The 27675-nt window shown below is 43.3% G+C and overlaps 1 protein-coding gene across 2 annotated transcripts; it reads left to right on the top strand.

The window, feature by feature from the left end:
• Positions 1 to 123: 123 nt before the first annotated feature.
• Positions 124 to 27547, top strand: LOC144727544 (RAB11-binding protein RELCH homolog). Of its 2 annotated transcripts, XM_078606404.1 has the most exons (31): positions 124 to 946; positions 5551 to 5640; positions 6210 to 6260; positions 7704 to 7775; positions 8268 to 8323; positions 8897 to 9010; positions 9344 to 9562; positions 9676 to 9764; positions 9920 to 10077; positions 12209 to 12365; positions 12478 to 12553; positions 12667 to 12762; positions 13417 to 13529; positions 13968 to 14058; positions 14649 to 14720; positions 14914 to 15054; positions 15369 to 15533; positions 16064 to 16211; positions 16676 to 16844; positions 17484 to 17607; positions 17848 to 17896; positions 18026 to 18111; positions 18796 to 18902; positions 20188 to 20287; positions 21994 to 22076; positions 22296 to 22359; positions 23191 to 23329; positions 25072 to 25188; positions 25663 to 25751; positions 26005 to 26072; positions 26239 to 27547. In XM_078606404.1, exons 1-31 carry the CDS (start codon positions 307 to 309, stop codon positions 26351 to 26353), a joined length of 3858 nt encoding a protein of 1285 aa, XP_078462530.1. In that variant the 5' UTR covers positions 124 to 306; the 3' UTR covers positions 26354 to 27547. The 2 variants fall into 2 exon arrangements, with proteins under 2 accessions (XP_078462530.1, XP_078462531.1); XM_078606405.1 differs by lacking the exon at positions 6210 to 6260.
• The last annotated feature ends 128 nt before the right edge of the window (positions 27548 to 27675 follow it).

Genomic DNA, 27675 nt, shown 5'->3' with positions numbered 1-27675 from the left:
AGCCAGCGCTGGGGTCCCGCCTACCAGCCCCAGATTAACCAATCAGCCTCGCGCGTTAACATCGGTGTCGGAGCACTAGCCAATAGCGTGCCCGCGTTGGGTCAATACGCGCCTACGCGCTGTGGGAATTCAAAGCTAGAATCAGGCCCCACCGATCCGTGTTCGTTGGGCGTCAGTGGCGGCGTCTCCAGCAGCACAACGACCACGACGACCGCGCGTCTTCATCTATCACGACGAGAGCGTCACTAAGTGCATCGTCACCACACGCTACAGCTGGAAGCACAGCCCCGATGCCCATGGGTCGCCATGTCCACGCCTGTTAACCCCTTCGTGAGCGACTCCGAAGAGGAGGAGGAGGACCAGCAGCAGGTCCTGCGCCGGGACTCGAACCGAGACGACGACGACAGGGGCCAGGACCTGACCCCGTCTTCACGGACCTTGTCCCCGTCGTCTTCCTCAGCCGCTGCTGCTGCTGAGACGCGGGCATCCCAGCGTGGCGAGGAGATGGAGTCAATGGAGGAGCAGTCGGGGCAGGGCAATGTTCAGGGGAGTGAGAGTCAACAGGGCCAGGGGAATGAGTGGGAATCTGGGTATGGGCAGGAGTCGGGCATGGAACAGGGGCCTGGCAAGGGCACGGGCTTGGAGCGTGGCCACGACCAAGGCAATGAGAGGGACCGCGGCCAAGGCCACGCGTCGCGCCCGCTGCCGCTGGACGTGGTGGCGGCGCAGCTGCTGCGGGACCAGCTGCTGCTCACGGCGCTCGAGCTGCACAGCGAGCTGCTCGAACGCGACCAGGAGCTGCCGCGGCTGCGGGACTTCTTCTCCAACCCCGGCAACTTCGAGAGACCCGGCCTCCAGTCCCAGCAGCAGCAGCAGCAGCAAGTTCAGCAGCAGCAACAGCAGCAGCAGCATCACCTGCAGCTGTCTGTCCAGCCCACACATCTGCGTGAGTTGGACAAGACACCTACGTTGGTGTGTGTGCAGGCTGCTGGCTCGTGGAATTGTTGCACCGAGGTCGTCAGTGTGGGTTTGGAGGCCTGAACTTCATCCAGCAGTGGATAAGATTGATTGTTAGTGGAGGCGGATTGAGGTTAACATCTGTGTAGTGAAATGTTGTTGCGTTGTGTTTTCCTGATCCCGGAAGCTCTGTCAGGGTTGACCCTGCGTCGTGCTGTGAGGGGTGACCACTATGCGTGTCGAGTTGTTGTGTAGGCTTCTGTGGGTCTGCACAGAGGGCACTGCAGCAACATCCATGGCTGTACCGTAAGCCGAGAGCGACCAACATCCAACCCACCACACGGCATGTGGAGGCCGTCATCCAGCAGTGCATTGGCAAAAGTTATGTTGATGTGTTATGCTCGGTCTGAGCTGGACGAGCCATTTAACTTCCCACATCTTCACGCTTGAGCACCCATGCGTCGTCTATACACTGGTGGTGTTCTGTGACATCCGTCCGGAAGATAAATGGGCTTAGAGTTGAGACTGTATCCCCAGCTGTAACCGCATCTGGCCAATTAAAGTAAGCTGTCGAATGGACACACGTGGTAGTTGCTGAACCCTGCTATTAAGAAGCTCTTAATGAATAGGGGTTCACAATATGCCTCTTGGGTGGATTGTATTTAACGTCACGTTGAGGAGGGATTGTTTTGAGAAGCAGGTGTGCTTTGGGAGGATGAACCGGGTGGATGAGACAATCGACGGTATGGCAGTCAACGAAGGGAACAGCGCCAGGGGGAACGTTGCCACAAAGATGAAGCGGTGATATTATCTCGTGTGCAGGAGTTCTATGGATGGTTGTATCGTGAAATCGTGAGAAAATGCGATGGCTTTGAGATACCTTCATCCGGCGGTGGATAGATCATGGATGATGATGGTCATGTTTGGAAGTGACCCAAAGCCAGATCTTGGCTTCTGCAAGAGCAGACCTTGGGAGTTGGTTGTTTACTTTATGAAAACTACAAGATCCAGTCGGACGAAGTGATTTTTCGGGGCATCGATGATTTTTCCGGACGAGAGTTTGAGACTTAGGCTCCACAAGTTTCTCAGTAAGCCTTTCGCCTTCAAATTGTTCCAGACGCAATTATATTACAGTATGTTGAAAGTTTATTTTGCCGAGAGTTCTGGTTATATATATAAATCTGTAAGTTATGCATCAACAGCAGTTATTGATGCTTCACTGTTCACCAGAGGTGGGACAAAGTCATTGTTATGCAAGTCCAAGTCGAGTCGCAAGTCATCAAATTCATGACTCGAGTCTGACTCGAGTCCAAGTCACATGACTCGAGTCCACATCTCAGAGGTGGGACAAAGTCATTGTTATGCAAGTCCAAGTCGAGTCGCAAGTCATCAAATTCATGACTCGAGTCTAAGTCACATGACTCGAGTCCACATCTCATAGGTGGGACAAAGTCATTGTTATGCAAGTGCAAGTCGAGTCGCAAGTCATCAAATTCATGACTCGAGTCTGACTCGAGTCCAAGTCACATGACTCGAGTCCACACCTCATAGGTGGGACAAAGTCATTGTTATGCAAGTCCAAGTCGAGTCGCAAGTCATCAAATTCATGACTCGAGTCTGACTCGAGTCCAAGTCACATGACTCGAGTCCACACCTCTGCTGTTCACTGTAAATGTCACAATCACGATTTCCAAAAGAAACGTTCGTAATTTTCAGCTCCAGCAGGTTTTGTGTGTTTAAAGTCGTCATGATCGATCTGCTGCTGGACGAAGGCCTCCCCAAGCCGTTGCCATCTCTCTTGATCTTGTAATAATCCGCCTGAATAATAATCCACCTGAATCAGAATCTTTGTTTAAGGCTGGAGGAATGCGATGAGCTATGAAGCTCTTTTTCACAGACGACACCCGCACATGAGTGGATTTCATTGCTCCATCTCCTTGGGGGATGCGACACATTCCTTCCGTTAGCTGCCACTCTTTCATTGTTCTCAACCATCGATGTGCCCTGTCATTTCGATAAGTAACTTGTGCGTTTGATGGAAATTTCGTTGGAGATTTTCCTTTAAACAATGTAAGTGAACATAACCGTTGACCCTCGTGTTGGCCGCTCCCTGTTGGCTTGGTTACGCGATGCAACTTGTGGGTCGTTTCATTCGATGAGGGTGTTGTTGGGTTTCATGAGCGTTTTAGAGTTTTCATGTGGAGTCCTTCAAAAACCTTACGCAAGAAAAGCATCCGCTGTTTTACAATAACCCGTATGTATGGTGGATTTTTGCAACTGCTCTCATTGGCATTCATCCTCTGTATGGTGCAGATGCCATTTATTGGGTTAAAACGAGATGTAACTTTGAGAAGTGGCTGTACTCATATGATACATAAACATAAAGTGAGATTATTTTACCACGTGTCGTTACTGGCGTGAGTTCTGGGATAGGCATCGGCTGACTTAAGGTAATCATTCAGAGACAAAGTTGTCGTGTTAGCATAGCTCAGATGTACTTGAATTGTTTAAAGATTCAAGCCTACAGAGTTCAGAATATAAATAGTTCAGTGAAAATGGGTAAGGTGATATGGTACAAATTTTTGGAAACTGATTATGCTTAGAATACTTTAGACATTAGTTTTGTGTCACATTGATACAGGAATTGCATCTTCACATGAGATTAGCAGGGGACATTAGGTGAGAGACATTGTGTTACAGAGTTCATAATCTTTAAGTACAGTTCCTGATGATGTTGATAGTGATAACGATGATGTGGAACGCAGGCAACCGAATCATGGTAAAATAGGCGACACGTGATGTACAGATTGTTTATTTGGTTATGCCTCTGCTTCTGCTTTGGTCATATGGAATAAATCGATTTAAAAACACACAAAAATGTAGGTACATATGTTGAACATCTTTTGCACCATTCGTAGCTAACTATTCTAATCGGAGGTGCGGGGAAGGACAAACTAAACACAATGCTGTTCTCAAGAAATGAGATGTGCTCCTCACATACATGTCATGTGACCAACACATTTCATGTTCTGAGCCTTGTCGAATTTAATGTGGTGGTCACATGACGTGCATGCAGTGTTTTATGGGAGTCATGCCTTCCTGCTGTTTGTGAGCACGCATTCGAATGTTGGTATTTCTATTTGTTTCCGCCCTGCATTCATTTTCCTGCTGTGGTGGATTTTCACACAATTTACAGAAAGTATTGGATTTGAACCCATTGGAGAAAACTTGAGGCTTTATCAAAAGCGTGTTGAAGGGGCGCAGGAGCTGTGCCATTCTCTCCAACCTAAGGACTGCCATTGTATTACTGTAGAAGGTGGGGTCTCTCTGCCTGCAGTAATTCTGCCAACAAAAGAATTTACCTGAGTATCTTGTTTTGCTGACATCATTCCCCCGCGCTTCGCACTGTATTGTCTTTATACAAGCATAGCATATCTACCTCCCCGCAGTGTGAAAAGGAATGTAACACTGCATCGGTATGTGTTGCATGTGACTCATGTATTTAAAGTGCATGTTACACACTTTTCAGTTTAAATTAGAACTGGGTGGAGTTGTGTGGCTATTACGTAATCGTATGCGACTGTATTTGATGTGTCTAGCTCATTCTTTATTCGTAACTGTGGCCTTGACAGAAGTTTTAGGTTATTTTCTGAAGTTAAAACAAAAGCACTAGCTCTGTTTGCACCACGTGTCGTTCGGCCATGATGTCCGACGTTTCGCTTCATGTTCTGGGAGAATTTTCAGGATTTGGAATGTAGAACCTCCTGGCACATGGAGTGAAATGTCAGATATCATGCCGAACAACACGTGGTACAACCGTAACAACGCGTGGTACAACCGAATAACACACCAGGGAGCCACATAGCACAACTGTGAAAACCTGTGGAAAATAACATAACGTCATGAAACAGTCGCATTGTATCATGTTCGGTGAAATTCCAGATTGTTTATTTGTTTACAAGTTGTTGGATATTGGCAACTTGCACCATGGGGCAGTTTGAAGAAAGCACAACAGATATATAATTACGGTCTATGCATCCAGAGAAAAAAATATCGCCAATATTTAAAAGAGAGAAACCGTAAGCTCTGTGCCATTGAAATTGCATATTTGGTACTCCATAATAGAGATTTTTTGGGTTATATCGCGTAAATATAAATGTGCCGTCAAGCCCGCAACCACTGTTTGACGAAAAGTATCCTCCCCATAGAAGTTAGTCCGTTTAAAACGTATGCTTTCGCGACCAATATTATCCATAATAGAGGTTTTTGGGTTTGAGCGCATAAATATAAATGTGTCGTTCCTCTATTATGGATACTATTGCTTGCGAAAGTCTACGTGTTAAACTGACATTTGCTACTGTATGGACATTACATAGATTACCTTCTTTGCACTGTGTACCATTTTTTTAAGGGATGATGGTAGGTTGTAAATAAGCCGTTCTGAAGGGGGTTATTTTATCCATTCCTTTTTAGATTTCCTTTTTGCTTTTTTCAGGAAAAGGTAAATTTATAATATGTTGTGCCTCAACAGTGCTATTGAAATGTTATTAAGTATTTCTAGTCTGAAAAGGTACCATGAATTTTCTTCTGCAGACCGTGCGGGCAGTCTGACAACGCTGGACTCGCTGGATTTTGCGCGATACTCGGATGACGGAAACAGAGACGTGGACGAGCGTGTGGCAGGTATGACAACAGTCTATGTGGCAACAATGATATTGTTTGTGTTTGCACCTCTTAACCCTGTCGCCCTTGGAAAACACATGCAGAAAACTACACACTTATGACCTTTGAAAGGTTATAGCTTGTTTACTCCCTGTCGAAATCAACAGCTGCAAAGCTGTTAATTATTTTAGAAATAAAATTAACTCTTTGCAAATGTTTATCATTTTGTTATAATCTAATGCATTTTCTTTAAATCCCACAAAATAATTGAACTTATTTACAAAACGACACCATTAATGGGCTCATTAGGAAAAATACTGTACAGTGCCCGCCAGTGCCTGTGCAGCGATAATGTAAACGGTTACCTTTGCATGAATGCATGACAAAGCGCGTGAGATTGCACACGTGCTCCACGCAGCAGCCAGTTGGTTTTTGTTTTTGTGTGTGCACAATAGGCCGGATTGCGTTCGTTCCATGTGTTTATGTGCCAGATCAAAAAAAAAAGGCTTAGATTTGAAGATGCCGTGCGCCCCTAACAACTCGCCGCCTCTCTCTCTGATGCTTCCTTGCTTTTGCGGCTTGCCTGCCAGGCGCCCGGCAGGGCCGGAGCTGTCCTCATGAGTGGCAGGAGCATGTCAAGGGTTGGTACTCACCTGGGATTGTGGCTCTGGGATGGTAGTGCGGAGACCGCAGAGGCGTTTGGCTCCGCAAAATAAAAGAGAATGAAACGGGCGTTTGTGACACGAGCGGTTTCATAAAGTGCATTTGCTTTCTGTGAAAAAAAAATTGATTATCCAAAGAAATACTCTCGATTATCTGTGGAAGCATTGTTCGGGTTGCAGATTAACCTTTCTTGCAGAAAAATATATTTAGGTGTTAAGCTGGTTTAATTATTAGCTGTATCTCACTCATCTCATGCCAATGACTCAGATTCCACGTGACCGCAAACATGTTGGCAATAAAAACGGAGGGCAGCAGTCTGCGTCTCTACCCCAATTTTCCTGATGTAAAATTAAAATATGGTTTATATCGCCTAATGTACATGTATTTTGCATTATCCGTTTTTGTTTTATCCGAGCCACCCTGCACCATACCCCACATAATCGAGAGTTGACTGGAAAAATTGGGATTTTGTGGAATATTGCCTTCACATTTGTAAAGCATACAATATTTATTCATTGATGTTATTCAATGAACGAGCACATTCTAACAAAGAAGGCTTAACATCGTGCATTATGTATCCTTATCTGCATATTACAGTAGCTGCTTGACACAATTGAGCTCCACATTTATTCCCAGATGGTTTGGATAATCAATGTCTCACCGTATTACACCCAGGCCTGATAATTGCTTTGTGCCCATGCGTGCTGGGCAACAGTGAGACGCCTTGTGTTTTATTCAGTTCAGAGCGTTGGGTTTAAATTCGGTGTGACACACAAGTGTGGCAATACAATTACAGTTGATAGCATTACATGCTTAAATACAACAAGAGAATGATTTCATGTGATAAAAATGCTATTTTATTAATATCCATAGTTGTACATAATAATAGTATAAAAAAAATATTCTGCTAAATTTTGGAAAATGTTTTTTTACACCGACTATGATATTTAAAGAAGGATTAACAGAACAATCTAAAATCTTATATTAAATTTGTATTTCCTGGATGTTAATTATGACACTCCCACATCGCTGGTCATTCATTCCATAATTAGAGTTGCACTGTTTGAATTGCTGTGCTGTGATCTCTCTGTGCTGTGTGCTCCTAATGCCGAGAGGCAACATCGTTAGGCTCTTTCAATCCATTAGTGGCTCAAAGGCTTTCTATCACACGCAATTTTAATTTTCAAAGTATGCAGTGCTGTGCTGTAATGTGTTGTGTGATGCCGTGCGCCTGCGTGTCCTATGTTGGTTGCTATAAAACATGCATTTCCGCAAAGAGAGAAAAATGCACACACATTGGCACATTCTTATCTCTAGGCATGTGGCATTCCTGCAAGTATGTTCGTTTCAATGGTCGTTCTGGGAGCACCTCACCGTCGAGTTGACGTCTCGCGTTTTTGTGTTGTGCCACCCACCGGCAGTGCTGGAGTTTGAGCTCAGAAAAGCCCGAGAGACCATCCAGGCACTCAGGACCGACCTCACACAAGCTGCCGGTAATGCCGCTATCACCTTCACGATGGACATTTTTATCGCGTGTTTTACAACACCTATGAAACGTAACCCAAATATAATAATAGTAATGCAATTTACAATGCCCTCAAAATGTTTCACGGACATAATTCACCATGGGCTCTGAGGCACGTAGAGCTCAGCTCACTGTCCTTGCCCTCTAGATGTATTATTATAACCCAAATATAATTATAATGCAATTTATAATGCGTGTGAATATTCCACGGACATGATTCACCGTGGACTCTTGAGGTGCGGAGCTAAGCTCAACGTCCTCGCCCTCTAGATTAAAGGCTTCTACTACCTAAATCACAGTTCATATTCTACCTCCATTAATACACAGATCCATACCCAAATATGGTTAGAAGAAGAATCTTCCTCTTCATGTGTGAATTATGCGAATGTACATTATCTGGTTTTCCAAAGACAACTTGTTTAAATATTGTAACGGATTCTTGAAACTGTATTTTCTCCAGAAACGAACACACCCACCCAGGAAAAAAACAATGAAGAACAAATGCCGGCCTGTGAGGTAACTTGGCACTCTAACGAATGTCATAGCATTGGTTATATTATTATAGATTATATTCATAACAATTGTGGTTGTTAATATAACCATTATGGCAGTTGTTAACATAGTTTTTGCAGGGTCCAAGATTTAAATATATCTGCACCTCCGATTAGCATGGTTGACTGTACGGTGCGAAAGAAGTTCACCATACATACAATATCGAGCTTGATGCCTCGGTAGGACTGTGTAAGCTGTGCTTCATTATTGTGACTCTTTGTACAAGTTTGGGTTTAAGTTTCAAACTCACTTTGTTTAACCATGTGAGAACTCAAGAAACTAGGATGGCTTAATTCACAATAGTGATTTGGGTCACCAATTACAAAAGTAAAACTAATATTAAACAAATCAAAACGATCGCATGAGGAATTGACTAGCTATTAACGCTGGGGATAGAACAATGAATTTGGCTCCGATTCATTGTTGCATTGCGGAGCCATGAGAGATGGTGACAGCTAAGGGAGGCCTTCACCGAGAAAAGGTACTGGCTGAAGATGATGACACTGCATATCAGCTGGTTTCCCTGTCACATACCAGGATCCAATGAGGCCTTTGGAAAAGCGAGCCCTCAACTTCCTCGTGAATGAGTTTCTTCTGAAGAACGAGTTCAAGCTAACCTCCATCACATTCTCAGATGAGAACGGCGAACAGGTGAGCTCTGCTCTAGCATCTTCCGCATTTGTATTTAAAAAAGATTTCCAATTTAGGTTGGGAGCATTAATACTCTGTCTATCTGTAAGGTAGGGGCACACTCACTTCCCTAAAGATGATCCAACATGAAGAAACTTTTCCATAAATTTGTGTTTTTATTTCTGGATTTGCCCTCGAGAAAAATGGCCCAATGGATGGAACGTTCTTGTTATTGCTCATTAAATACCTCCAAGACAAACGCATGTGGGAAAACATTACAGAATCCATCCATATTCATGATGTTTCTTGTTTTTGTTTGGTTTATGTAACCAATGATATTGATTTCTCCTGCAGGACATCGAAGTGTGGGATGATGTTGGACTCAATATCCCCAAGCCACCTGATCTACTGACTCTCTACCGAGACTATGGGAGCAGGATCGTGCCTCCCAGTGATACCTTGGATGTTGGAGTGGGGCCTGACCACGTAGAAAATCCTGACCCCGACCCAGAGGATGACCCTTCCAGCCTGACCCTTGGAGATCTTCCAGACGGCAGCTTGTCCAACAACCAGGTCCTTCTGATTATTACATTGGTAGCTTAAATATCAATTGAAATGTGGAAAATAATAATGAGATCAATGGTCATTAGTCTGAGAAATAACTTTGCAATTTCAACTTCCAACAGGCAGAAGTGGTGAAGGAATTAAACCAGCTGGTGGAACGGCTTCGACATGAAAATGAATCTCTCACTGCTCAGATCAGACAACTCGAGAGGCAAGTTCCAATCTCCACATATTACCTTGAATACAAATGAATTTTTGTTACTGGTTTAAGTTGCATAGATTTGTTTCAGAGTACTAATTATAATGCGAATAGGTAGGTATGCAGCGCTTATTGACTCGATTCGTATGACTTTGCACCACATTTAGTGAGATTGCAGCACTGCAGTTCCCTGCCGGGATGTCCGTCACGGTGCCAGAAAACAGGCAGGAGGAGGCTGCCACCCCTAGGTCCCCAGGAGACGAAGGGGAGCTCTACATCACCATCCGTGATGTGGCCCCCACGCAGAAGACTGCTACTGTACAAGGTTAGTGCCAGCGAGTTTATTCAACGCTCACGTTTAGGGCACGGAGCCGGCACCACTGACATCCTGCGTTTGAATCCAGCTGTGTTGTCTTGGTGTGGTCTGGGACTCTTGTTGTGGTTGTTTGATGCCTTGCCCAAGCTTGCATTTGGTTTTGACAAATCAGCAGGAATTCATGTACTTGTGCAATTTATACTTCCATTCTTTATACTTATTTATTTTAGCGACTTTATTACATTTTCTCTATCTTTTACTCATCTTGTCTTTTGTTTTGTTTGTTGATAGAACTCGCTGACCCATTTCTGCTGGATATCTGTAAACAAAAATAGCTTCATAGCTCATCGGATTCTTCAAAGATAAATAAAGATTCTGATTGCTTTTCAGCCGTTTGTGATAAAACTGGGTTCTCAGTCCAGTTAGCAATAGCTGTGCTGTAAAAAAACATATTCAGTCTGTTTTATTTAATTTGGCTAAATAGTAACTTTGAGATGTAAAATGATTGGGTTGACTGTCCTACAAAGAATATGTATCTCCATAGGAGGTTTTGTTTGATAGTGTGCCTGATAATGTGCTACTTAAAGGGATCTCAGAATAATTTCTGTGAACATTTTCTTCTGCGAGCTGCTCTCTGAAACGTAAGCTTTGCCCTCGTCTCCTTAACAGTTCTGAATAGATGCGTTATCTCATGACCATGAGAGCAACAGCTCTGAAAAAAATGCTAATCCAAGAAAAATAAACAATTACACAGTTATGTATTTTATTTAAATCTGCCCAGTATCTAATTCCAATCCTTCAAATACACTTTGTGCATGTCTTATGGCCATTGACCGATCTCGGTATCTTTAAAAACATATCTTATGTTTATAGACTGCCTTGGCTCAAGGCGCTCGATATGACAACGGCACATTTGTATGTTGGTATATTATTTTAAATCACGGATGAGATACTTTCCTGAAATTGGTTGTCAATATTTGTAATTTGCCTTGAGTTGTTTACATATGGAAGGCTGTTGTTTTGTGAGCATTAATGGTGACGATGGAATTTTTCATGTCGCCATGTTGTGTCTGTGTATTTTCGCGAGGTCAGGTGTATTAATTTTATGTGCATGTTAATCTTCTACGTTCAGCCCCGCAGCTAATATGCATGACTAGTCTTGCGCGTTCAGACTGCAAATGCACCCACACCCTTTCGAAAGCAAAAATACACGTACCTATTGGAAATGAATTCGTTACTGTTTTTTGGAGAACCAAGACATGACATAGTTTAGGAAACGAATGAAAGCATTGAAGTAGAAAAATAAATCGGACACATTACTGAAGACATCTTTATAAACAATGACAAACATTAAAGCAGCACAAAGGAGGTTGATTTTTGGTAATCCACAAATGTTAACCTTTGGTGACAGCGATGAAGCTATAACACGATTAAGACTATTAAAAATAATCATAGAAATTGTTTGCAGATATCTCGCAAAAATTGCCTCTATTCCAGCAATGTGAAACATCAAGAGGAGTAAGTGCCTACCAGTGTGTTAGATAACACATCTTTTATTCAGTGCACATTACCTAATTTGACGCGTGGATCTGAAACATTGATGATATCAAAGAAGATGGCACAAAATTGGAAAAGTATGCAAAGAAGCATGGAGAGGTGCAAGATCTCAACGCTCCGATTAGCACGGTTGGCCACGTACGGCGCAAAAGGAGTTCAACAAACTTGGAATTCCACCGAGAGACAAATGGATCAGAGAGCAATCGCACACTATATAAATTGTAGAAAGTAAGTAGACTTGGGCAGAATACATCACAAGAAGGAAAGATGCCGGATGGTTGAGATTGACAACAAAATAGCAGTCAAAGGAGGAAACATTTCCTATAAAGGGAAACCACCAAAAAGATGGAGCGCAAAGATCAACTCTAGAGCGAGATGGATTGTTACATCTTGAGATTGTAAGGGATGACTACAACTTGGGGAGGACATAATCCAGCAGTGGATAGTTCACGGCTGTCGATGATGATTGGATATATTAAAATAAAAAATAGATTTCTGTTAAAGATGCGTGATGTTTTATAAGAATTGCATACGTGAAATGTATCCACATTAATATGCTGAACATTCCTCCGTTTACTTTTAGATGCCACACTACAGGGAGAGACTACACGCTCAGATGTGGCCTCTAGTCCCCCGAGCTCCAGCAGCCCACCAGATAATCTAACACTCCGCGACGTCGACGATCACGTGATCAGCGAACAAGACCTGGATGACCAAGTGCAGCTTGAAAAGTCTAAGAGGTATAATTTTTCCGACGAGTTTTTCTTTTTTGCACCTTCAAAAAATATTTAACCCTAAATGGTTGTCAGTCCTCAGGATGTGCCTGTAAGTGCTTTTTATTTTATCTTTCAGGAAACTGCCAGAAACATTTATGAGAACTTTAATGCAGTGCTGCATGACGACCTCCAACTCAAGGCTTGGCTGTGAGGTAGGTGGATTTCTTAGTTCAGTCGAACAACGCTGAGCTGCAGATGAAATTGCGAAGTCGCTGTCCTCTCGGATGTTCTTTGAGCCAAAAATGTGTCAACTTTCACTTCTTAGGTGGCGAAGATTGCCGACTCGGAGAAGAGTGTGATCTCTGTGCTGGGGCGATGTCTGCCTCACATTGTGCCCAATGTCCTGCTCGCCAAACGGGAGGTGCGTTTCGTTGATGGTACTCCTCATGCCTTAGGCATCGAGATGACCATTGCCTTTTTATTGCTGCTATCCAGTTGAGGTTGAAAGCGCTCCAGCATTGGCTCTTGTCCATCCGCTCGCTTGTCCTTTTGTTTGGTAAGATGCCATCATGATCACCGTTGTAACGATGATCCGACATGAACGACACTTTGGTATGATGTCTTTGGGAAAACTGGTCGGATTGATCAAAGCGTTCCACAAAACCAGAGAACAACAAATTGGTTAATATTCTAATTTATTTTGCTTTGTCAGCAAAAAAAAAGCATGTATACAAATAATACATAACCCAAACACAAGCATTGCTTATACCACACTCAATCATAGTGTGGTATAAGCAGCCATTGGTAGGATTTGATTGTATTTTATTCCATCTGCAAATATATTTTTTCCATTATGAAGACGCATATCTCGTAAAGAACAGCGGTCATATATTACATGCCATGTGGGTTCTTAAAGGCAGAATTTTTTTTTTCAGAAGTCACAAATATTCACAGCATAGTGAAACAGTTAATGTAACAAAACAAATTCATGTAAACCTGCCCTGAGTCGTGATTACACGATTGGCTGATTTGTGAAATTCGCTTCTCGTAATCCTCTGTGTTTTTTTTTCCCTAGGAGCTAATTCCTGTGCTCCTATGCACGGCGTGCTTGCACCCAGAATCCAAGCAGCGAGATGAACTCCTCAACATCCTATTCAACCTCATCAAGCGACCAGACGAGCAGCAGCGGTAATTAACGAATTGTTAATTCGAGCGTAGCCATAGTTTTTGCATGAAGCGGTTTGTTTATGTTTGCAACAAAGCCTCACCTATGGGGGTATAACACGATATATTCATTAACCTGATTGTGGAGAATGCGTAACAATACATAAGCAGAGCATATTTTTCCTCTTCATATCTTTCCCTCTATCCACATAAAAAATAAAAGTAGATTTTACACATCCTGTCAGCCACATAGCTTTCTGGGAGTGAATGATTTCAGTAGCGTTGGTTCCAAACAAGCAAACCCTGGACTGGTTTCGACACGCATTGTCTCAACAACTGAATCAGGTTTGTTTGCACCGTTTGCTGGTGAACTGCCAAATTTTGTGGACAAGGACCCTGATTTGTACACTCGAGGGTGTGATGATTCATGTTGGTTTTCATGTGCGTGCTTGCAAATATCAGGAAAACGATCTTGGTTGGCTGTGTGGCTTTCGCACGCCACGTGGGACCAGCCAGGGCAGAATCGGAACTCCTTCCACAGTGCTGGGAACAGGTGCGTGTACCAGCACAGCTACTTTGTATTAGCTTGGGAATTTGTATTCCATGTTCATTTGAGGTGGCTGGGTGACTCAGAGCTATGAGAGCGCTGAGCTGGCACCGCTGAGATCCTGGCTTCCAATCCAAGCAGCCGCCTGTGATTAAACTGGGTTTTTCTCGTGTAATAAGATGATGTTCTCAGCCAGGCCAACAATGAGTGCACTAAAAAGTAATCACACCGAATTAATTTTTTTCTGCACCTAAGTCTGGATAAATTACAGCTCGTAAAATTTTAAAATATTGGTTTGACTTTCATGCCATGAATATTGCTCTGTAGCAGAATGGGTGGGAAAGCGCTGCTCCCACTGTGATGACCAGAGGTCACGTGAAAGGATAGCAGAGGTAACTCTATGGGATTCACTTGCATGGGACGTTCTCTCACACGAAGGGTCGTTCACTGCTCTGCGAAAGATCTCATGACATGACACCGATAGCACAACTGCGATAAAATTGGGGAAAACACACAAAATGAAAGTAATGGAAAAAAATATTGTATGTTTGTTGAATATATACACTGGCTTGTGGTGTATTTCTCTAATGTTACAGATCAGTCACAAGTACCCGGAGAGGCGAGAGCTTGTTGCGGAGGCATGCGGCGTCCTGGCTCCTTACTTGCCTGTGAGTCCACTGCCAGACCCGGAGGTTTGCTGTCAAACAAATGTGTTGTTTCAATATGAGCTCTAGATTCCTTCCTTCCTGTAGCATATGCAATGCCAGTAACTTGCCCGCCACCGGGTAGTGGTTGGATATAACGTGACTTGACAGATGCGGGTTAACCATGGCTCACCCATCCCCATCGGCACATTTCCAGATGGCGATCCGCAGCTCGTTGGTGCTGTCCATGCTGCAGCAGATGCTGCACGAAGACAAGACGGAGACGGTGCGGGAGGCGTCGGTTCGGAGCCTGGGAGTCGTCATCTCGTACATTGATGACCCTGACAAGTACTTCCAGGTCAAAAGCCAAAGTGTCTGAAACGTAAAAATAATGTTCAGTTGAAGAGCGTAAATAAAATGGTAGAATTGGTGGTGGCATCAAAGCACATGGATATACATTATTTGTTTTCGTTCAATTTGTATAAACCTTAAATGATCTCTTCTCGCGCACAATATGATGCATATATTTTTAGCATAAGACTCATGTTTTATTGACGAATCATTGCATTGTCACATGCCTAATGTTAAAAACAACTCTGCATATTGCACGTGTTTGCAGCTGTGCATGCTCGGTTTTCTGACCAACTCGACGAACGCCTCTACTTCCTGCAGGCATTTGATCTGCTGCTCATGGCTCTACGGGACACGTCGGAGCGGGTGCTGGCAGCAACTCACCAGACGTTCCTGCCGGCCTTTGGCATGTGGGCCTGTGAGTTGGCTCGCGTGCAGACGCACCTCGCCAACTCGCTGCTCAGCAAGGTGGAGACGGCCGTCCTGGTGAGTGAGCACGGTGCCGGACAATCTTTGGCTGTCATTCCGATCCTTGTACAAGTTAAGAGGGGGGGGGGGGGGGGGGGGGGCTCATTGAGTGGGTGAGCAGCTGGTATGAATGCCTATAAGTGACGCTGTCGATATGGAGTAGGAAAGAATCAGTTCCTACTGCATGAAGGTGCTGTAGTCGAGGGGATAGAATACACGGTTTCTTAGTTTAACATGTAAATGTTTCTGGTATGATTCCCTACTTCAGTTGACTGTACATGATGTTTCCCTCAACCCCCTCGGCTATAAGACTCTCTCCATCGATGTGCACGAGTATGTTTGGTGAGGTTTATTGTTTTGAAGTGAGGTCTCTTGTTTTCCCCCAGAGTCTGCCAGGGGTAAGGGAGATGTAGTCCCCTCTGCCCCCATTAAGGTTATGGCCTATGCTGGTCAGTCCCACACGAGGCACTCCAGTGCAAAAACTCTTCTTGTGTAATTTAAACTGACCGCACGTCACAATTCTGTGGAACGTGTTTTTAAATCAACAGGAAGAGAACTCCATTCTCGACGAGAGCAAGTTGCATCAGTATATCTTGGCCCTGCAGTCCTTGGTTCCATTCCTGTTCCTGTTTGTGCTACAAACATCTCCCTTCGCGGAAGAAGCAGAGGCCTGCACCAACGCCCCCAAAATCGAAGGTACAAAACTTTGCTGTTGGTGTATTCGAGCCTGAAAGTTATTTATTTGATCGAAATTGATGTTTGAGCTCACGATACATTCAATCATCGAATCATATGTCGATTACTGTATTTAGAACTCATCCAAGTTACCTTTCAGCTTATGCAATGGATGAGATAGAAAACATATATATAAGAGTAGAAGCAACAGACAATACAATTGAGACATGGAATAGATTCCCCCGAATCATGACATTGCATTGAATTATGGCGAAGGGAGAATCACCTCCGATTAGCACAGTTGGCTACATACGGTGTGATAGATCAACATACATCATTACACACCATACCTTACTGCCGGCATCGGCTTCACTTTTTAATTATACCCAGAAATTAAGAATCGAGCCATGTAGGCGTATTTGTAAAATTCTGCTTTAATCAACAACCACGCTCGTGTTCCACACGTGTGTCTCGTGTGTTCCCAGTGGGCCGTTTCCCGAGCACGGCGTGCCGTCTCGCGGAAGTGACGGTGGCGGCGGGTGGTCCAGAGAGGCTCTCGTCGCTGCTCGTGTTGTACGAGCGCCGGCTGGGTGGTCTGGCCGACGACCCGGACACCCAGGCCTGGGAGAGCATGCGCTGGATCCAGCACAACATGTCAGCATGCCGTAGCACACATTGTGAACAGAGTATCACAGTAAAACTCGCACGTACAGGTGACCAAGCGGCTGCTCAGAGGTCGGAGCGCTCGCCTGGTTACCGCTGAGAGTTGCCCGTGATTGCACTAGGCTCTCAAATGTAGTTCTGTGGACTTAATTTGACGAAATTCCACTTGTGAGAATTAAAATATCAGATTCACTGTAATGTGATGAAGATGTATCTCTATAATAGGGTAGGTGGACAAGGGTTGCCTCTCAATAGTGGTCCCTTGAAAGGTTCTCAGAAGTACTTCTGTGTTATCTGCATCTGCGGACCATTTTCTAATACAGGGTGTCACACTGCTCTGCGAGTTCCTGATGGTTTCTTCATCTGATGACAAGATGCCAATAAAGCAAACGCAAATAAAACTTGGGGAAGATGCATGAAAAAAAATGCTCATTTATATTCCAAGACAGAGTTCATTTCAGTACTGCATCACATTTTTTTGCCCCCCATTGAAGTGCCGATGCCATAACTGATAACACAACTTGTACCATGCAGATTTCGCAAACCAGCTAAAGTTCAATCGCAACTCGGAAGGCGTTGGTGCCCAGCTCAGAGCTAACTCCTGGCTTGCTGTGTTTTGTCTGTTCGCAGGCTACCCCGGCTGGTGGAGGTGGCCTGTAAAATCCCGGTGACGTCGCCATCAGCTGTTCACGATTTGGCGACCTTTGTGTCCACCTTATGCAGGACTTTTGGACGCCAGTTCACAAGCGGCAAAGTGAGACAACTTACGAGTGGTCTTGTGACATTGTCAACTTGCTTTGTAGCAGCTTGTGACTGTGGTTAATATATTTTCTTCCAAAACTTGAATTGCTTTTCATCGTGGCGTTATCTACAAGTGGATACCGCCTCAAATAAGGCAATTTCTTTCAACGCTTGAACTGGTCTTTACGAACATGTCTGACGATTTATTGTCCACAGTTTACTAAGAACAGTATCTGCTGGTGTTTACTTTCAGGTCAAACCCCTGTTCCAAAAGCATTTGGTCGCATTACAGAACAATCCTGGTAAGGTGGCACAACAGAGTTCATTGTAATAATTTGCTTTCTATGTACAGCCCTGCAAAAGAATTTAATATTTCCTACATCGGAAGTCTCGTTTAACTTATTAACAGGTATTTTTTGTATTTTAAATAGATGCTGCCACCGTGACTGCAAACTCTCTGTTGGCCAAAGCCACAGTGCCTGTTTATGCCTTGGGTATCCTCACCTGCTACACCGAGGTACGGATGCATTCATTAACAATTGAATGCTTTAACCAGCTGGCTTGGGTATATAAGAGTCCATACACTTTACTCAAATGCTAATGATAAAGTAACAGTGCATTGGCAATAAGAACTGCGATTGTAATAACATTACGTGATATATTTTAAACCAAGTACAGTACTTGCAAATCTCATCAGATCTCTTCAGTTGTCAAAAGAAAAATGCAGGCTTGAGCCTGTGTAGGGCTTGGATGGGTGGCCACCATGTACGATAGTTGGCTGTGGGGCTTCGAGGTGGGTAGCAGTGCAGCAAGATTAATTGTTGTCCTGTACTTGTATGCCCCCACATCTATACTCCTTCACCAACTGGCCACCATGGCATAGTACGGTCAAATAACCCCACGATCAATGTGGGGGTGCCCTCATTTAGCAGTGGATTGACATGATGTAGTTTGTATACGTTCTTTACTTAAGACATGCTTCATAATTGATTTTTGGGTCCGATCGATGAAGTAAAATATATTTATCGTCCACCTTCACGCGACGTAGCTAATAACTAAGCTAGTCACGTGATCAAATGTGCCAAATTATTACTGCTTCACCGCATCCACGAATTAATGTTCCTGTTATGCAGTGGTTTTTTTGTGAAAGTGATGGTGTTTGAAGTTTATTTAATCGTTTTTTTGTGGATTTTCATCTTAGGAATCCGATCGTAAGCTGCTTTCAAGCTTCATGGAGGATGTCATGATGAAACTTTCTGTAAATCAGTTGCCTCTAGACAGCCTCAAGGTCACATTTGTAGAACTTGGGTGAGTGTGCTTATCTTTTGAAGACTGCCTATACAATGATTTTTTTCCCAAAATGTAATTTTACTTTCTAGTTATTATGTTTTGCCCTTAGCTTAATCCGTAAATATATTTTCATGAGCTGACAAGTGAATGGTTATTAAGCAAACCCCTCCAAACCGTGTTATTCCAAAAGATAATTAAATATTCTGTCAGCACCACGTTATTACTTTCTCACATGTTGTTTGTGAACTCGTACAACGAAGTTTGTCCTCCACCAGCTCAGTATCCCTTCATATATATCCTGGCATGGAGGGCCTCTATTAAATCTCTTGTCATTACTACTTTTGTTTAATTTTCCATACCAGCATGTACTGCATTCAGAATCCAAAAACTGTAAACATTGTTGTGGAATATCCATTAAAATGTCTGTTATTCCGAGTCTTGGCGCTAGGTGTTGTGTGTGTAGCGTCCTCCCTTATGGTTAGCTGGCAGCATTGTAATTCCATTATCCACCTGCAGCTCAGCACTCTCTCAACTGGCACGAAATTTTCCATATCCTGCTGTCATTCCTACCCCCCCCCCCCACCTCTTCCCGAGTAATACAATCAAACGAGCATTCCGGGACGGTAATGTGAACTTACACGAATCCGTTGCAGACTCTCAAATTCTCTGCACGCCAAAGCGGTGTAGATGGCATTGCTCCGTGCTGCGTGGTTCCGCTGTGGTAGAGAGATATTTTAAATGACGAGAACGGTGGAGGAATTTCGGAATGGCCCAATGGGCATTTGGTGTTTTGGTACTAACGCTGTGGAATGGCTTGCTCAGCAATGTCCTTAATGCACTCACGATTCATCAACCCTTGATGAAATTAAAGACATTATTTCCAGATAACTTTTGAATAATTCAAATGAAGTGGACAAGAAAGAGAGAAGACTCGATCACTCGTTAGCTTTAGTTTATTCGTGTTGTATATGTTGTCTATATATTTTATTGTTTTTAAGCAACGTATTTAGTGTGCAATCATGTACTATAGGATTCATGTATCGTCATGTGGATGGACTCGCTGCTGCCATAGCTTAGTTGGATGTCCACCACTGGCTCGGCTGTAAACGAGAGATTAGCACTGCCTCAATGCTCATTTGAGCAGGAAATCACTGACTCTCACTTTGTCCGATCTCAAATACCCCTTTGCTCTGGCACCTTGAGATGCACTGCATGAAAAGCAGCGTATACATTTTAAATGATGATGTGGTGTGACGAGAAGTCTGTACGGTCACACTGCTACCTCTGTGCCTCCCCATCTCAGGGCCAACCCAGCCTACCACGAGATGCTACTGGCTGTGCTGTGGTGCGGGGTGGTGCACACCTCCCCGCAGGTGCGCTGCACGGCCGCCAAGATGTTTGAGGTACTGAATTCGAGCGTGTACATGCCGACAACACACCGAGGGCTTCGTGACCATGATGTGTGCAGTGCTCACGAGCGGACTTCCGTGCACACAATGAATCGGGAGCACGCCACAGAGCGTGACGGAAGGGCAGGTTCACTCTGAAATGAAGGAGGTGCTCAATGTCACTGTCAGCCAGGAGACCTCGCTTGCTGCAATGTCTCACACTCGTTAACCAGCATATGTTGTTTCGTGAAATAAGAAAATTAATTAATTCTAAGTTTAGCAAGAGATTGAATAGACTCTTGTATGTTGGGTTCATGCACACAATGTTTTTTTTATGTAGGGGATTTAGGCAGTCGAGCATGAAGGCCTTGTCTTATAAAATGAGAGCTGGCATGTTATTGTTCAACAACACTGTGACCTTAAAGACTTAATTAAAAAAATATTCCTGATTCATACGCATTATGTAAGTCATTCTGACATCTGCAAAATTTAGTTTCAATGTTTCATTTGAGAGTCTATTTAATGCATTGCATTGGCGTCTAGACGTAGTTATTCATTTTCGAACATAGTTCTTCTGGGAGGTTTGAATAATTTACTTTTCTATTTAATAACTGGGATGAGATTTATGTAAAAAGTTTTTTCTTTTTTATTCCGGTTAAAAATGTTCAACGTAAACACAATTTGAAGTCGTACATGCAGTAAAAAAAACATTGCTTTTCAAAATAATACATTTACACACAAATCAAATTTTAATCTACAAACGTCCAGTGTTCAGAGCCATTGACAAAGTGCCTAGAATCTACAGGTATGACAGTTGAGTTCTTCATTTTTATTTTCCATTATGGCATTTCGTTAAGCATACATGCTTTTGAAAATGCATTACAGAGTCATTACACGTTTTGCATATTGCTGTATCTTCTTCTTCTTCCAGTTCTTGTCATTTCTTGTTTTTTTGGCTTTACACTCTTTGATTAGTGTCATACGGGCCTTGCTGCATTGTGTAACTTGTCCGCCGTATGACCTGTTGTATATGTGTAGTGGTAATCGTGCCCCACCGCCTTCTTCTCTGTTCCTCCATCCAGTGGCATGTATGTTTTCTGTTGTGCATCGGTATCCACTCAGGAGGGTGTGTGTGACAGTCTGATAGCACTGAGGCCTGTCGCTGCTCTTAGCCTTCTCTGCACTCCCTGGGATGCTTTACAGTAAGTGTGGGGTTCTGTGCAGGAATGTTTGCTTCTGTGTATATACGACCTATTTACATGTGCCGTCCCATTCACATTCCGTTTTTCCACCCCCCTCCCTCGCGCACCACCGAATGTTTGCGACCGGTGATGTAGTTGTTTCAAGTATCCTTTTAGTTTAAATGACGAACCTCAATTTATTTCACGTCAATTAGCTGAATATAAATAATACATTGGATATGCTAGTATTCTTTTTTAGTTTGTGCAATAGAAATTGTGAGTATTGTTCACCGCAACACTCGTCGCAAACATTGCTTTCCTCCATTCTAGCTTTTTTCCTGCTGGCTGTTCCATGAAAACACCATAACTTTTACTTTTTCACCATTTATAAAGTATTGATCACGTTGCATTGCAAGTAATGGAAACTGTATGCAGAACCAATAACCGTGTGGCAGCTTTGGCACGCGAAGCCACATTTATCGAGCTGTTGATGAATGGACTCTACCCACGATCTTAACAAATCGGTGCTTTTTGTCTCAGCTGGCTTTGAGAGGGATGCACGAGGCCCTGATCGACAAGCGAGTGGCACCTGCTCTCGTCACCCTCTCAAGCGACCCGGAATTGTGAGTGTTTGTCGGTAGCGTTATCGTCGCTTAATTTTTATTGTCGTCTGCCACTGTTGGTAAGAGACTTAGTAAATTACACACTGTTCATTTATTACATGGCGGGAGGGTGTATTTAATAAATTTTTTTGGGAAGTGGAGTGCACTGGAAAGCACGGTGTGCAGTTATTGATAAGTATGTTTCGCTCACTTTAATTATGCTTTTTTCTCGTTTTGCAGTTCAGTGCGAATAGCTACAATTCCTGCGTTGGGAGCTATAATTGAAACTGTGACACAAAAAGAGGTACGTTACATCCTTCTGCTGCGCTTAGTCAACCAAACAAAACCTGGCTTTGTCCACTGGTGCCAAAAACACACCCCTCGCGAGACTCTTGATGGTGGTGGCTGTGGAGCCAGGCACCTCGTGGGCTCCGAACGAAACCCTTGGCAGATAAGAGGCACCCAGTAGGGTACAGCCCTGTCAACACAACTCGTTTTTTTTTATCCCACTTGCTGCTAGCTCATTATTGCCACGGCCGTGGCATGTGTTCCTTGTACATGCGCACGCACATGAAATGTGCCCTGTGTTTCTTGCCGGTGTCACCAGTGAAACTGTATCCTGTATTCAAACGTAACAAATGGCAATTTAACATTCAGGAGAAATGTAAACCTTGACCTTACAACTTGCGTTGTTTACCATACCTCACTTATAAGCATGTTTGTAACTAATTAATGGTCACAAAGTGTAAGCACGCGACTGGTAAACCCATATAAACGCCCAACACCTCAGCCTCGTGACTTTCACTGATGTAACATTAGATTTTCTGTGGTTGGGTCTAAGAAGACCTGTACTAGCAATGATACTTGTTCTATTTTGTAATAAGGTGTTAAATGTTTTGTATAAGGGCATGCAAGCGCCTGTAGTGTGTATACCAAAGCCATAATGCACGGTCTCTTGGACCCAGTTCTACATCCTCAGGTTAATAAAACAAGTAGTTTTCTTGGTGATTGGCTTTTACTAACAATTAAATGACTGGCCTTATTCCTTTTAGATGGACGTGCTGCAGTACTTAATTGAGATGTGTTCACCTATTTTACGTGGCCATTTGTTTTCTACCCCCACCCCCGCGACCAGCTGCTGGAGCGGGTGAAGATGCAGCTGGCGTCCTTCCTGGATGACGGGCCGGGCGAGGAGCAGCACGCGCTGCAGCTGGAGATCATCCGAACCCTGGGCCGCGTCGGGCCCAATGCAGAGCCGCGCTTCCGGGACGAATGTGAGATGCGCTCATTCGGCCACTGACCCAGCCCATTCGCTCGCTTATCACAGTTCCTCCAACACTGCCAAAGATGATGGGGCCCCACCAGGGTGACTGCTCCTTATCTTGAAACTGCTCTGGAAGTTCTACTGCGTAGGATTTCGCAGTTGTGCCTTGTGGCTCTCTGAAGTGTTTAAAGGTACTGCGTGGTGTTTGGCACGGTGTCCGACCTTCCGGTCCACATGCTGGGAGCGTCTTCAGGAAGTGAATTGATTTTCCCCACTTGTATGGAGCTGTTATGTATGTATGTTGATCTTCTTTCACACCTGTACGTAGCCAACCCTGCTAATCGGAGGTGCGTGCACAGTTAAATGTCAGTCATGCCAACCTACACAAGGTACAACCTGAAAACACATCGCAGAGAGGGCACTTTGAAGTGGTTTGACAAAGGCAATTATTTTGGCCGTTTTGTAAAGTGGCATCGTCTATAAATATGTCTGCACTGACAAACGTGCAGCTGTAAATGCGTGCGTGATCGCAGGATATACAGTATTCCGGCACTTGGTGTGGTTTCAGCCGTCTTCTCAATGTGTGCTGTTAAAGCTGGCATTGTTACTGCCTTCATACGCACATGGATTTTTTAAAATAATTATTTTTTACATTTGTTCATCATTATAGTTCAATTTAGCTACGGACGTCATGTCAAAACCTTTCCGTAATGAGCTCTGCAGCTAATCTTATACCAATCTGTCGGAGAATCGCCCGAGATGAAGACATCGCACAACTATTTCTGAACTCACTTGAACTTGTTTTTTTGTAAACACTAGCAGCATACATCATTACGTCTTGCAAATATTGCAGCATTTCAATGAATCCAGAGTAAAACTTTTTTTAATGATTTTTGTGGATCTGTGGTGACTGGGCTGATACCATTATCGCAACAAAAATCTAATTGGTAAATGATGAGATAAACCGATCAAAACAGAATAATAGTGCAGACTATAACAAGATGTTAAAATGTGTAAAAGCACATAGCCTTTGTGGATGTAGAAAATAACCATCAGCATTTCCTAGAAAAGAGTGCATTGTGGTCCTCGTGTCTGAGAAAACCATAAAAGTAAATTTGAGCAAATGTGACATTTGTGTGTCAAGCTTGAGACCGTTCTCGCGCAACATTGAGCATCGGGTTAGACGACGGCTGGTTACCAGCTTAGCACCCAGGACTCTGCAGCGCTGGCTCGGTGCTCAGCCGCCACCTGGCTGCCTCAACGTGCACACGTGCATCCTCGCTACAATTGTATCACAGGCAGACGCCCGTGGTTAACCGGGTTCTCAATTAAGTTGATGATCTTAGCCCAGACGCCAATCCACTGCACATGCAATAAAACGTGACATATTTTGTTTTGTACTTAATTTAACTCGTAAAATATTGGTTTTACTAATGTCATGTAAGTCACATTACTCTCATGTGGCAGGGTGCGTGGGAAAGTGCTTATCTGAGATTGTGTGGACCAGCGATCTCTTGAAGGGGATATCTGCTTTTGTGGGTCATTCACTAAACACGAAGGGTTGCATTGCTCTGCCTGAGATACTTCGTCTCATGAAATTACACGATAGCACGATCAGGATACAATTAAAGAAAAATAACAAAAAACAGTGATCGGTCAATATGTTAGTTTACGGAGGATGATTTTTTGGTCGTCATTCACCGCTGATTTAATGTTTTATTTTGTTTGGTTTTCCCTGTGGTGCATGTGCAGTCATGCTGCCGAGCCTGCACGTGCTCAGCATGGGTAACAACCAGCAAGCGACGGACGGCAAGCGAATGGAAGTGGCTGTGCAGCTCTTTGAGGCGTACAGCGCGCTGGCCTGCTGCTGTATCCTTCACATGGGGGGGGGGGGCTCCCTGTGTCATCAAAACCCATAGCAGAATCGCTGCCACGTTGTTGCTGTACACATTTCAGGAATTTAAAGTACTTGGGTTCACGCACTTCAACAAATATGGAAAGGACATTCCAGGGCGTATTATTGCGCGCTGTTTTATCCAAATCACATGAATGTACTTTTATCATTTATCACGATCAAATATTTTCTCCTCTATTGTTTCATATCTCTGCTGTGACACACAAGTGTCTGTTTGGAAAAAACACACTTATCTGCTTGGAAAATCGGGAGATGTTAACACCACCCATGCACGTCAAGAGTGTTTTTACTGAATTCTCGCCAAGGACATTCCATCTGGAAAATGTGATTTTTTTTTCTTCGTATTATTACATTGTTTTGATATTTTCCAACCCCCAAGCTCTCTTCTGGCATATTATTTTTCCTTGACTGCGCTGTCTGGCCACCAGTTATCGGAGAGGACGTGATGGTGCAGCACTTCCTGCCGGGCCTCCGGGCCCTCCGTACAGACATGGAGCATCTTTCTCATGAGCATGAAGTCAGTCTCTATTTTCATTCCCAAAATAATTCCCACGTTCACACAATCGTTAACGAAATGCATTAAAGTTAGCGAGCACTGTATTTCTCCGTAGCCGATTAAGAAATCTGAAATTGTTATTGTTTTGTCGTGTACTTTGAATAAAGTCTGCAGTTCATTTATCTTGTTTCTGGGTAAGAAAGTCTGCCTCCTCAACTGCTGAATTACTTGAAATACATCCATCTAACATGGGTGCTTACTGCGTTCCGTGCAGGTAATCCTTAGCTCAATGATAAAGGATTTTGAATTCAAACTGGATGGCAAAGCCACAGCTGATCCCAGGTAAGATTCTACAATGAGTTGACTCACACGTGCATTGCTACCACTTATTTGAATACCCTCTACGTATTTACGTTCCATTATAATGAGATGTTACACTCATGATGAAGTGAGGGAAAAGACTGAACGAAAAAAAACTGTGTGTTTTGTGCGTAATATTATTTGGCAGCCTGCCCAGCCCCGTGCTCATGGAAGATGCGAAAAACAAGTTTTTTAGCAAAGTTGGTCAGCTGACAACCAGTTCTAGTACTGCGTTCACAAGCATGTTGAAGCGGAAAAAATAAGGTACATACATTTGTACAGCATCTTAGAAATGTTAGCACTTGTACAGACGCAAATGCCTCGCTCGTTATTATTCTCTGGGGAAATCCACCCCACAATTTACACTGGACACCAAATTTTGCTGCTATAATTTTCTTTGCTCAAACATCGGTTTCAAACTTTGGGAATGTTAAAATATATTCATTCGCTTTTTTTAGATCATCTAAAATATTGGGAATTTGAATGTGTAATGATTGTTTTAATGACTCATGTTTTGGTTTCTATGGTAGAATTGTTTTGCTACTTAAAATGTTAGGGTATTACTTTGTAAGTGTAATTTCATGACGTATACATGATGAATCACACGCTACATTTATTTTGAGAGTGCTGTGTGGAGGCTAACATGTTGAACCCCCGAGTTGATGAGTTTAATTCACGTTCATTTATTACTATTAAACATTTGTTGAAGATCTTGCGGTACGTGAGTATATATTTATCATTCCTCTGGCCTCACCCAGCAGTAAGATGTGTAAACACCATCTATTATTGATGGAATACAATGTAGGTACTTGAGAGGCTTTTCAGCTCTTGTGGCTAATTGCTTTTTGAAAGACAGACCCACTACCCATAGTGGCAGTTGGCTCATGATTCAGGGTACACTGATAATGTTTTTTTTTAATCCTCTCCGACATTGTATATCAAAAGTATCATTGAAGAGCTCATTACATTTTCTTGACTACACTTCAGGTCGTCCGTACACTATTATGTTGTCTTTGCGTGCCTGTGTTGCATAATGCAAAGGGCTTTAATTGGTACAGTCACTAAGTGTGAAGCTTACTTGATGAGCTGATGGGAATCAAAATATTTGTTAAGAGGAGGATGATTACCAAGTAGATTTTAAACTGTGTGTGGATATAAGTTATACACGCTTTCATTGTGAACAGCGTACAATCAGATGTGTTGTGTGTGATCAATGTTCATTTTTTATTGAAAGGTGGCTTTATTGGATATGTTGCACTGAATCATTGCATGTGCTGGAGGGTGAAATACGTTGCGGAATGGAACAATCTTATGTATTACGCTGATGTTTTTCATTGCGATAAGTACAGTATTGTACAATAATGTATTCACGTTGCCGTCTTGAGCTCTATTTGTATTTCGGAGCCGGAATTTTGGCTGTCTGTCTGAAATAAATGTGTGGTTTCTACTGTACACAAGTCTGGAGGTTTATTCTCATAGTTTTGATTCGTTATTCGCGAGGGATACGTTCTGGAGACGCTGGCGAATAGGACATTTCTCAGATATTGGCCTACGAAAACTAAGATTTTTGAATTACCGAAAATAA

This window comes from Lampetra planeri, chromosome 26, assembly GCF_965212315.1.
Source record: "Lampetra planeri chromosome 26, kcLamPlan1.2.h2, whole genome shotgun sequence".
Taxonomy (NCBI): domain Eukaryota; kingdom Metazoa; phylum Chordata; class Hyperoartia; order Petromyzontiformes; family Petromyzontidae; genus Lampetra; species Lampetra planeri.
The sequence above is the reverse complement of the archived record's forward strand: the minus strand, read 5'-3'. Positions and strand labels throughout refer to the sequence as shown.